Genomic DNA, 13213 nt, shown 5'->3' with positions numbered 1-13213 from the left:
ATGCAAATCAAAACCACCCTAAGATACCATCTCACTCCAGTAAGATTGGCAGCCATTATGAAGTCAAACAACAACAAGTGCTGGCGAGGATGTGGGGAAAAGGGTACACTTGTACATTGCTGGTGGGACTGCAAATTGGTGCGGCCAATTTGGAAAGCAGTATGGAGATTCCTGGGAAAGCTGGGAATGGAACCACCATTTGACCCAGCTATTCCCCTTCTCGGACTATTCCTGAAGACCTTAAAAGAGCGTACTATAGGGATACTGCTACATCGATGTTCATAGCAGCACAATTCATAATAGCTAGACTGTGGAACCAACCTAGATGCCCTTCAATAGATGAATGGATAAAAAAAAATGTGGCATTTATACACAATGGAGTATTACTCAGCACTAAAAAATGACAAAATCATGGCATTTGCAGGGAAATGGATGGCATTAGAGCAGATTATGCTAAGTGAAGCTAGCCAATCCCTAAAAAACAAATGCCAAATGTCTTCTTTGATATAAGGAGAACAACTAAGAACAGAGCAGGGAGGAAGAGCATAAGAAGAAGATTAACATTAAACAGGGACGAGAGGTGGGAGGGAAAGGGAGAGAGAAGGGAAATTGCATGGAAATGGAAGGAAACCCGCATTGTTATACAAAATTACATATAAGAGGAAGTGAGGGGAAAGGGAAAAAAAAACAAGGGAGAGAAATGAATTACAGTAGATGGGGTAGAGTGAGAAGATGGGAAGGGAGGGGAGGAGTGGGGGGATAGTAGAGGATAGGAAAGGCAACAGAATACAACCGACACTAGTGTGGCAGTATGTAAAAACGTGGATGTGTAACCAATGTGATTCTGAAATCTGTATATGGGGTAAAAATGGGAGTTCATAACCCACTTGAATCAAATGTATGAAATATGATATGTCAAGAGCTATGTAATGTTTTGAACAACTAATAATAAAAATTTTTTAAAAATCAGGCCTCAGAATTTTCCTTAAATCTAATAAGTGCCATAAGTAAACTTGAGGAAGTGAGGCACACAGAATATTAGTAAGCCTGAAGACTGAGCAGAAGCATGCCTGTGAAGAACAAGGCAAGGCAGGACCAGGCAAACAGCCAGCCTATGGGAAGCAACAAGGAGGTGGAAGTACACTAAAAAATATTAACAAAAGGAGGAATAACTGGTATGTTGCAAGAACTATCAACAACACAAGATGTGCACAAGGGAGTAAAATGAAGGGAATGAGTATGAACGGGTGGAGAGTGAATAGATTATGTAAACTATTGTCCACTTGTCACTCACTCAACACACGTTAAGTTTAATTGTATAAATTATGAAGATGGCATTGTAAATGCGGGTGTGGATTATTCAACAAATAGCACAATATAAGCAGGTACTTATTTAGAAAAAAATTAACTGGACAAGAACAAGACAAGGATGCCTGATTTAATCACCTCAATATGAAAAGCTCTAACCAGAGCAATTAAACAAGAAATAAATAATAGGCATCCACACCGGAAAGAAGAGGTTAAACTCCCTCTTCACAAATGACAGGATCTCATAAGCAGAAAAACCCTAAAAAGAATTCACAAAAAAACTGTTAAAACTAACAAATTCATCAAAGTTACAAGATAACATACAAACCAATCATATTCTAGAAATGAACAACTCAAAAAAAGACATTAATAAAACAACCCTATCTATAAGAGCACCAAAAAAAATAAAACATGGGACTATATTTAGTCAAGGAGGCAAAGACTTATACACTGAAAACTACAAAACACCACTGAAAGATAATACAGACCTAAATAAAAAGATGTGTCATATTTATAGGAATCTGTATTAAGAAGGCAATACTATACAAACCACTAATTTAATGTGCTCTGTATCAAAATCCTAAGGATAATTTTTGAAAACCAGAAAAAAAATCCTAAACTTTCAATGTATTCTGAACAACCAAAACAATCTTGAAAATGAAGAGCAAACCCTAAGGACTCCAACATCCCAATTTCAAAGCCCATTACAAAGCTACAATGATCAAGTCAGTTCTGTAATAGCATAAAGACAGATATACAGATCCTCCATGGGATAGCAGGCAGAGAACCCCAAAATAAACTGTCACATCATTAGTTAATTGATTTCCAACAAGAATGCCAAGACCATTCAAATGGGAAAAGACAATCTTTTTAGCATTTAGTACTACAGAAACCAAATATCCTCATGCAAAAGAATGAAGTTGGACCATTATCCTAAAACATATAAAAATTAATTCAAATGGACAAAAGACTTAAATAAGAACTAAAACTGTAACACTCAGTAGAAAATATAGGAAATGAAAATACTCATAAACTTGGATTTGGCAATGATTTCTTAAATGTGATACAAAAAATGTAGCAAACAACAGAAAACTAGATAAATTGGCCTTCATCAAAATTTAAAACTTTAACATATCAAATAATACCACCAAAAGAAAATGTATGGGAGAATAGAACTACAAATCATGTAACTGACCAGGATTCTAATTTCTTCACATCCTCACTAACAGCTGATATCTTCCAATCTATAATCATAGTAGTAGATATGAAAATAATACACATGAAGTACATAGCCCTTGCCTGACATGCAGTAGAAGCTCAGTCAAGATTAGCTACTTTATTCTTAAAATTCTTTTCTTCAAAGAGATCTTCTCAAAGAGAACTGTGATTCAGAGAACTTAGTCCATCAGGGATTTTGTCTCCTCAACCAATGAGTGACAGGTACACAGACATAACTTGATTTATAATATATTATTGCGCTTTAAATATATTGCTTTTTTCTTTTTCTTTTTACAAATTGAAATTTGTGGCAACCCTGCATGGAGGAAGTCTATCATCATCAATTTTCCAAGAGCTAAAGGTCACTGGCACTTTTTGGCAATAAAACTTTTTCAACTAAGGTATGTGTATTCTTAAAAAATATTTTTTTAGATGTTGATGGACCTTTGTTTTATTCATTTATTTATATGTGATGCTGAGAATCGAACCCAGTGCCTCAGACATGCTAGGCAAGGGCTCTACCACTGAGCCTTTAGACAAAATACTATTGCATACTTAATAGAGTACAACATCGGGTAAATGTAACTTTTATACAGAGAAACAAACAAACAAAAAAACTCATGTGATTCACATTACTACAAGATCTGCCCTATTGCAGTGGTCTGGAACTTAACTGAGCATCTTAAAATAATAGTGGGTTTTCAAAGAATGCAAGATACTTCATCATGTCCTTCCACAATATTTAATAGAGTATATGCACATCTGACTAATAAAAATAAACACTTCACCAGATAATCTAGGATTTACCTCAGGACTTTAAGTATAAACAAAGAAATTTAGGTATGTCCTACCACAAGTAAAAGCTCACTATCCACTTGGGATTATCTTAAAGTCTTGATCTTTTCTTATAGAATCAGATTATTCTTTTCTGATTTCCTAAATTGTTATTTCCTGCTCTATCATAATAATTCAAGGGGGAATAAACTACACTGGGTGTAAATTTTTCTGTATGCTACATACAGAATGAAGTTATGTACTGAATACTAAAATATTGATATGATAAAATATTATATTTTACCCTGACCATGATGTGTAATGACCATAATAGAGATTTTAAAAAATGTTCTTTGTTTATAAAGTTTGAAATGGGTCTATGTTGTGTAGTTTTGCTTGTTAAAATAAAAAGCAGAGCAGAAGCAGGTGCCATTGGCATGGAGTACTGCACTTTTTTTTTTTTCCTGGTAACTGCAATTTTCTGAAGTCATTCCAGGGTCCCAGATGCTTCACTAGTCAGAGCAATACAAACTACAGGAGCCATATAACCTTAATTTAACCCACTCAGACTATGAATTCCTAGAAGCACTATCAACTAGAAAGAGGAATGAACAGCTCTCATAACATAAAACTGCTCAAATACAGTGAAAGAAGAAACAAAGTGATGTAGTATGAGATTTTTTCTCCAAACGAATGAAAGCAACTTGAGACAAGGGTATGAAGGATCAGCGACATGAATAAATGAAACTGGTAGAACAAAAGATGCATTAAATTAGAAATATTGAGATTTGGAAGAAATCCAGAGGCACGTAAATAAACACAAACTTCACATTGAAAATGATACCAGAAATCCATAATCAAAGCATCTCAAGCTTTAATCAATTTCTTGACCAGGACTTCCTACCCTGGGGATCATCAACATCAACAGTCTTTTGGGGAAGGGAGGGTTATGATTCTATCTGAAATCACATGCTACATTTTGGGGAATTTTAAATATGAAGACATTTCTGTCACACACAGGTTTTACCTTAAAAGTGTCTAAAGGCACCTATGAACTTTAAAAGCTAGAACCTCACTATTAAGTCAAAGTAACTTCCTGAACCTAGGGTATCACATAAATAACATTAAATTAGCACTATATCAATACATTTAAAATGGTATTACATTCATTTTAATAGCTATTTCAAACAACAGCCCTGCAATTAAGAATATAAAAGGTTAGTAGTCTACTCAGATTGATATTACTTAAGGGAGGAGGGGTGGACAAGGGAAGGACTTGGGAGTGAAATTGATCAAATTATGTTACATGCAAGCACCCTTTAACCACAATGAAGCCAACTATTCTGTGCAATTAATAAAAATTAAATAATAACAGGCAAAGAGGCCCATGCCTGTAATCCCAGCAATTTAGGAGGCAGCAGTAGGAGGAGCACAAATTCAAGGCCAGCCTCAGGAACTTAGAGACAATGCTTCAAAAATAAAAAGGGCTTGTGGGGTGGAGTTGGGGGCTCAGGCCTTAGCTCAGAGGTATGTCTCTGGGTTAAATCCCCAGAATCCGGGAAGGGTTTTTGTTTGGTTGGTTTTGGTACCAGAGATTAGACCCAGGGGAATTTAACACTGAGCCACATCCCCCGGCCCTTTTTATATATGTTATTTAGAGACAGGGTCACACTGAGTAGCTTAGTGCTTGATCAGTTACAGAGGCTGGCTTTGAATTCGTGATCCTCCTGCCTCAGCCTCCAAGCCACTGGAGGAATTTTTATTCTTTAAAATTGGCCTGCTGAACAGTATACCTCTTCCTCAGTTATATACTATGTTTTAAATTTTACTTGCAAAACTGAGTTGGGGGGGAGGCTGGGGTTGTGGCTCAGCGGTAGAGTGCTCGCCTAGCACGTGCGAGGCTCTGGGTTCAATCCTCAGTACCACATAAAAATAAACAAATAAATAACTTTATTACTAAATAAATAAATAAAGGTATTGTGTCCAACTATAACTAAAAATACATATATTTTTAAGTTAGGCTTTAATATACAACCAAGTAAGGCAGATGTAACTACAAGTCCTATATACTTGTTGACACAAATGTTCTGACTCTCACAGCTGTCCAACAAGAGATAAGGACTGCACCAAAGCATTAAGCGGAACTACAAAATGCAGAGAAAAGTGAATCCAGATGACAATTTCCAGGGGAAACAAATCATACCTACATTTATCTGAGAAAGTAAGAGGACACCTATGTTAATTTAAATTTGTTTACTTAGAATTCACCTACCTCTGTTTTGCCCAGGCTATATTTTGAGAGCCAAAGAAAACAAAGTAGGAAGAAAAAAGTGAGCAGAATATCTGAATAAAAATGAGGCATGGCAACATCAGACAGAAAAAGCGATACAGGTTCTACAACCGAGGCTCAGGAATTCCCTGGATATTAAAGACTCACTAGAACAGCTAGGGGATAAAGGCTCAGGCTTTCCATATTTACAGGTACCAGTAATCTACAGAATGCAGATCAAAGGCAAAACAGTATGATTTCAACATAAATATTCTCTATTGGGCCACCATTCCCAAGGCTGATTTCCCTTCAAGTAGTGATACTTAATCATGAGCAGAGGCAGAGACAGATCCAGTTAAGAATCTGACAAAAGCAGCAAATTGGGAGGCTGAGGAAGGAGGATCATAAATTCAAGCATATCCTTGGCAACTTAGTGAGGTCCTCAGCAACTTAGTGAGACCTGTTTCAAAATAAAAAAATAAAAAGGGCTGGGATGTAGGTCAGTGGTAAGGTACTCCTTGAGTTCAATCCCTAGTGCCACCCCCCGCAAAACAAAAGATTGACAAAACCTATCCAATCACTTAAGAAACTAAATAGTCGGGAACATGCATGCACACGATTTAGTACACAATTTCAGGAGATCTGAAAATCCCTTCAAGTCTGATCCCAGACACTGTTTTAAAGGTTTCAAGTCCCCAAATGACCCTACCTATGACAACACATTTTACTTCCTCCTTGCCATCAAAAATTAAAACGATTCTCTCAGAGCCCTCAACCTCAAGTAGATTGTAAGAAGAGAGCAATGTAAGTAGTCATATTGGCAAATTAGGGCAGTGCTAAAACTAAAATCAGAAGGACTGGCTTTGGGTCCCCATCGTGACATCTAACTAACAGACACTGTAACATTACATAAATCACAAGCTTTCATCTGACCAGTGCTTCCTCTGTCATAAGTGAGGAATTTGGAATAAACCAGGTACTCTATTTTTAAAGAGGGGGGCGATATTCCTGTTTAGTGAACACTTACTGAGCATTTAACATGCTTCAGACTCTCTAGGTAGATGGTAGGAAACAGAAAAACAAGGCCATCCTCAAGGAGCTGGATGGGTAAGTAGATAGTTCTAAAACAATGAGGTCCACACTTGAAGAAGGAGCAGGTAATTTTGCCTAAGGAGACTATGGTCTTGTTTGGAACACATACCTTACCTTTCCCAGATAGGTAAGGTAGGCATAGAATACATTCCACATATGCTCCAAGGTGAGAAAGCAGCCAATTTTCCAAGAAATTCAATAAGTCTGTGCAACCATGTAAAATAACTGATCTTAAGATTAGACAACAGTCAGAAGAATGTGTAACTAATAGGCAAAGGAAGTTTTTTGGACTAAGACAGCTTTGACTCACCTGCCAAACTGCTACCCCACTCCAAATACAGGTTGAGTAACCCTTATTCAAAACACTTAGCAAAAGCATTTCCAATTTTGGACTTTTAGGATTTAGAAATATCTGCATATATAATGAGATGTGTTGGGACAGAACCAAAGTCCAAACATGAATCCATCTGTTTCATACACAGAACCTGAAGGTAATTTTATACAATAGTTTTACAGTGCCTGTGTTTTGAATGTGACCCATCACATTAGATCAAGTGTCAAATTTGCCACTTTTGATATGTCAGCACTCAATAAGTTTCAGATTTTGAAGCATTCTGGATTTGCAGATGAGGAAAGCTCAACACGTACTAGAACAGAGTGCACTTGTTATGTTATCTGACTTCTAAAAATTTGCTGACTAATAAATGGTAAAATCTACTCTCATTCTGACAATATTTGAATTACAAATTTCTAATAAGTAACCAAGTTCCTTGGTTCATAACCCTGATTAATCAACCAAATTATGAGCCATCACTTGGTAGAAACATTCAACAACTTAACTTTTAACCATTTCCCTATGGCTATACTCCATGGGTTTGCAAAACTCCATTTCTTTTCTCTGTCCTTCTTATGCCCCAGCTGAGTCAGACAGCAATTGCCAGTGATTAAAGGCAAAAAAGCAATCATGAACACTGACGAAAAAGCCGGAATTAACCTCAGGTTCCATTAATGTTATTAGTTTGTCAATAAGACCAAATTAACTTTTCCAGAAATCTCACTTCTGCCAACTGCATGCTTTCCAGGCTAACTCTTGCACCTACGTCCTCTTGTTATCACTGGTTCCTGCCTTTTCTCTGCAACAACCATTTCTTCTATTTCTTCAAACTCCACTTCTTTGTTTAGGCTCAACCCTGCAGTACCATAAACATCAAGAGCCCTTTTCTCATAAGAAGTCATGTATTCAACAAATATTTATCAAGGGCTTACCAAGTGCCTGGTTCTGTGCAAAACACTGGTGCTGCCTTCCTGAAGCTCTATGAGTGAAGAAGGTTAACCTGGACTAACAAACCTGTTTTGATCCAACTCAAGGATTCATTTGTAAGAAAACTTCTACTACCAAAAGTCACGTTTTCTAAAGCAATTGTTCATAAAAGGTAAAAAGAGAAGTGGCCAGAGAGTTTCAGACTCAAAATATTAGATTCCTTTCTCCTGTAAGAATTTCTACAATAAAATTATAAAGGTTCTCTCACACCATCCAATCCAGCTTTCAGTTACATCTGATGTTTGTTCAATGGCAAAGTCGGTCTTCTAGCCCCAGCAGCAATGCCAAGAAAGCACAACTCCTTATAAATATTATCATGAACATAACCCACTGCTGTGAAAAACAAGGCAGAAAGCCCACTTTGACACTTTTCTCTTGCTCAAAGTAGTGTTACTTTCAATAGTGGTTTGCTTAATGCAAACTGTATTCCCGAAATAACTCACCACTATGTAAGAGGAAGTCATGGGATGCTACAGAAGGTTGTAAGGACTCATACCCAGCATGGGTGGGTTGGGAAGGCTCCCCAGAGAAGTGAGACTTCAGCATGAGCAGGAGGTATTAGGCAAGAGGGGAAGAAAAGGGGGGGAAATTGTACCGCGGCAAAAGGGAACTACATTTATAAAGAGCCCTAAGGGGAGAATAGATACACACATTTCCAGGAACAGAATATAGTAGAAAAGGGAGGAAAATAATATGGAAAACGATACCACATAGGCAGGACATATGGTCTTATGAGTAGAAGAAAGAACTGAATTTTACATTGTGAGCAATGGGAAGCCATGCAAGGGTTTAAACAGAGGCTGAAATAATCATGCTTTATCTTAGGTTCCTCTCTCTACTCCATCTCGTCAAGCTGGACTTCTTAACAGAAGTCTGCACTTACTCATTTGTACTTCTCCCCACCTTCTCAACTCTGGGCATCTGTAAGACACTGAAACTGCTATTTTTAAATGAGGTATCTGTTTATCTTCTGGTTGCTTAACTCAGTGGGCCCATGCAGCCTGGACCCTATTGGTGGCATCTGCAGCATGTGGCCCTGAGGACTACCAACACCCTACAGTCTTCTACCTCTTCTCCCCCACTTCCTTGCTGTTCCTCTCCAGTCTTTAATGCAAGCATCTTTTCTCCTACTTACTCCTTTTTTTTTTTAAATATTTTTAGATGTTGATGGACCTTTATTTTATTAATTTATTTATATGCAGTGCTGAGAATCAAACCCAGTGCCTCACATATGCTAGGCAAGTGCTCTACCACAGAGTCACAATCCTCAGCCCCCTATTTACTCTTATACTGTACACGAAATAAGACACTCCCCCATAAAACCAAAGCCTGAATGTTCTCTGACAGATGAATGCTAACACACAATGGGGGGAGGAGGGCAGAAGCTCACTGGATTAGACAAAGGGAAAGGGGGCTGGGGATGGGAAAGACAACAGAATGACTCAGACGTCACTTTCCTATATTCATAATATGAATACACCAGTATAACTCCACATCTTGTACAACCACAAGAATGGCAAGTTATACTCCATGTATATATACTATATCAACAATACACTCTACTGTCACATATAACTAAAAAGAACACATTAAAATAAATAAATTAAAAAATAAATATTCCATCCATGGCATCCAGCATATCCAAATCTTCTAAATCTTCCTTGGGTAACCTTGACATCTAGGACCTCAAACACCACTTGTATGCTCGGGATTTTCAAAATTACATTTACAACTCAGACCTCTCCTCTGAATTCCAGATTTATACCTTCCACTATTTCTATTCAATATCTCACAGGTACTTCAACTAAATCTGAACAGTTTCAAAACCAAACACATTTACTCTTTTTCAAATCTATTTCCCACTCATTCTGCCTGCCACAACCTAAGTTCAGGAGCTCAACACTTCTCTTCCGGTTACACCAAGACTAACCCAGTGCTACCTGTATACACTTAGCTCTGTCCAACCCACTAGCAGTCAGGATAATCTTGCTAAAAAATATGATCATGGCAATTCCAGGCTTAAATTCCTTAATGAGTCCCTATCAACTAGTTCAAATTCTGATCTACAAGGGCTTCTAGGCTCTACCTTATTCTCCAGCTCAACTTTACCAGACTCAACAAAGAATAACAGCCAGGGGCTGGGGTTGTGGCAAAATGGTAGAGTGCTCGCCTCACATGTGTGAGGCACTGGGTTCGATGCTCAGCATCACATATAAATAAATGAATAACAACTAAAAAAATTTTTAAAAGAATAACAGCAGGTAGTTCTCTCAGCTTTCCACTCTGTGCCTTGTGCACACGTGTTTCTTCTTGGAACCCTGATTCTCCCGATTCTTTGTCCTCTTCAACAGGCAATCTAATCTGTCCTTCAAGACTTAGATAAGGCCCTCCATTCTCCAAAAAGCATCACTGCAGCTCCCAGGTACTCCTTACTGGGGAACACTGGGCTCTTAGGTATTAAGTCACAGCACCCTGTGCTTAACACTGACTTTACACAGACCGCTTTTTAAAATTTATTCTAATTAGATCACTCTTACGTTTTTATCTGCTTCCCCATTCAGTGCTTCCCACTAGCTAGCTGTCTCCTGAAGAACAGGGACAGTTCTGAGGTAGGTAACCTCAGTGCCTAACAGTTGCACATAATAGGGATGTTATGAGAAAACAAAAGAAAATATGGTCTTGCAATGAGGCCCTTTAGGAAAAAAGTCCCAGAATATGTATGTGTCAGGAGCAGAACCTTGTCAGTGGCATTCCCTGCAGAATTTTCAAGTCCTAGAGCAAAAGCTGGCAGGCCATTGGTCAGTACCTATTTGTAGAATAGTTAAATGGATTTTCTAGAATCACAGGAAAATATTTAACCCAAACTCTTCCTGAGTTGCCTTTCATTATTAACTGTTTGTGACCTACTTTTATTATAACACTAGTACATATAGCATGGTGTCTACTAACCAAACAAATGCTCTTGTTCTTACATTAGGAAAAATTAATGATACACGCATTGACCAATCAAGTAAATTACAAGATTCCTAGGAATTAGACTATGTAAGGGTTTGCTAAACCACCTTCAAACCAGATGTGAAATTTTAAGAAGTATGTGCATTTTTTTCCGACAAAAGGGGTCACAACTTTCATTGAATCCTCAAAAAATAATAATTAATCAAACTGCTTAACCAAAATGTTAAGCTGAATTAAGCTGCACAGGCCCATAATCTGAGTCTTGGGAGACTGAGACAGGACAATCTCAGTTCAAGGCAAGCCTCAGCCAATTTAAACCTTCAGCAACTTGGCAAGACTCAGTCTCAAAATAAAAACAAATACATAACAAGGATGGGAGTTGTGGCTTAATAGTAAAGCACCCCTGGATTCAATTCCTAGTACAAAAAAAAAAAAAAAAAAAGCTGTAGCATTCACCTTTTTCCTCTTAAATATGATTTTGGTTTTATTACTGGTACCTTGAAAACAGCAGTCTAAGACAAATGTAACTGAGAAGATACAGCTGGGAAAAAATTCCTACTAGAATTTGCATTAATGATTCTCTATAATAGGAAGAGTCCTTACCAGTACATCTTTTAAAAAGCTAGGGCCTTGGGGCTGGGGTCATAGTTTCAATCTTCAGCACTGCATATAAATAAAATAAAGGCATTGTGTCCACCCTCAACTAAAAATAAAAAATATTTTTTAAAAGTTAGTGCCTTATTGTAACACACTCTCACCAATGTGATTCAGGGTACTTAAAATACTGCCTCTAATGTGTTCAAGAACCTTAACATTCCAAATAAAGGAAATATTTTTTATTGTCATCTAATTAAATGGAATGGAGAAAAACCCAGGATCATTCAGAATTACAGGAAGCCCCCTACACACACACACACACACACACACACACACACACACGGTGAGGCAAACATCCCCCGGAGCAGCATATAACACTCAACTAGTAAATTCAATCTTTGGAATAATATGTTAATGACTAGACACTACAGCATAAGCAATTAAATCACCTCTAAAAAAGATAACGTTTTAACTAGCACAGTGGCTCAGGACCTGTAAGCCCAGCGACTGGGTAGCTGAGGCAGGACTACAAGAACTTAACCAAAAACCGAGCTCAATTTAAAGTAAAAAAGGCCCTGGGTGGGGAAGGAGGGAAGGAAGGAAGGGAGGGAAAGAAGGAAAGAAAGAAAGAAAGAAAGAGAGAGAGAGAGAGAGAAAGAAAGGAAGGAAGGAAGGAAGGAAGGAAGGAAGGAAGGAAGGAGAGGAGAGAGAAAGAGAGGAAAATAAAAAAGATAGGTTAAAAAAAAAAAAAAAAAGCTAGTCACAAGTGTTCACACTATGGGTTGCATTTTTAAGAGCTGAATGGACAAAATTACCCTGTGGTTAGAGACAAGAGAACAGAGCTAGCCTGTGGGCATCAGGGCATCTTCTGGAAGGGCTGACTTTACACGGCTGTGTTTGCACAAGCACATGTAGCTGTGGAACTTGTTCAAATGTCTGGGAGCTGTGAGGCTCACTGGTGCGAAGCATGCCTCGGTGAAGACACTGTCACACTGCACCACCACGGCCAGAGCCTTTTCCTCGGGGAGGTCGGGGAGGGCCACCAGCAAGAGACACCAGGCCCTCCGGGGCCGGAGAGTGGCGGTGCCTGTCAGAGCCCACAGGCCACCCGCAACCACCCCGGCTCCGCGAGGGGGCCGGGCGACCACGACCGCGCCCGGCCACAACACCTACCAGCAGATGTCCGCGAGCAACGCTTCGCACGGGGGTGTGGGCACAACTGGAGGATGCGGCCGGCGTCCCGGGCGCACACGCGGGGGCTCCAGAGCAACACGGGTCCCCCGGGACCCCGTGTCCCTCCGCGCGCGCACGCACGGGTCATGCCGGGTCCCCCTGAGCCCACACCGGTCCCCCGCGTCCACGCGCACACGCACAGATCACGCCGGTCCCCCCGAGCCCACACCGGTTCCCCGATTCCACGAGCACACGCACATATCGCGCCGGGCCCGGTCCACACGCACGCACCGGGGCCCCCACAGGTGCCCCAGTTCCATGAGCACTCCCAGGCCCCCGCGCCCACCGGCCCCGGCCCCGCCGCGCCATCCACGCCGCCACCAGGCGCCGCTGTGGAGCCGTCCTCCAGAACAACGTCCGCGCTTGCGCTAACGAGGAGGCCTCGCACCACGTCTTTTCCTCAAAAGTGGCCCGACAGCGGTCGGCGCAGGCGCGCCCCTGACGCG

The 13213-nt window shown here is 39.7% G+C and overlaps 1 protein-coding gene across 3 annotated transcripts in view; it reads right to left on the bottom strand.

Moving 5' to 3' along the window:
• The window catches only part of Ptpn2 (protein tyrosine phosphatase non-receptor type 2), an 82693-nt gene extending 69602 nt beyond the window's left edge, over positions 1–13091 (bottom strand). For all 3 annotated transcript variants that reach the window (XM_015506028.2, XM_015506031.2, XM_015506029.2), the window contains exon 1: positions 12966–13091. In XM_015506028.2, the coding sequence (XP_015361514.2) occupies positions 12966–13076 (111 nt within the window). In that variant the 5' untranslated portion in view covers positions 13077–13091. The remainder of the gene's footprint in view (positions 1–12965) is intronic.
• Positions 13092–13213: the final 122 nt, after the last annotated feature.

The sequence above is a fragment of the Marmota marmota genome, unplaced genomic scaffold, assembly GCF_001458135.2.
Source record: "Marmota marmota marmota unplaced genomic scaffold, marMar, whole genome shotgun sequence".
NCBI classification, from domain to species: domain Eukaryota; kingdom Metazoa; phylum Chordata; class Mammalia; order Rodentia; family Sciuridae; genus Marmota; species Marmota marmota.
This window is presented reverse-complemented; position numbering and strand designations above follow the sequence as displayed.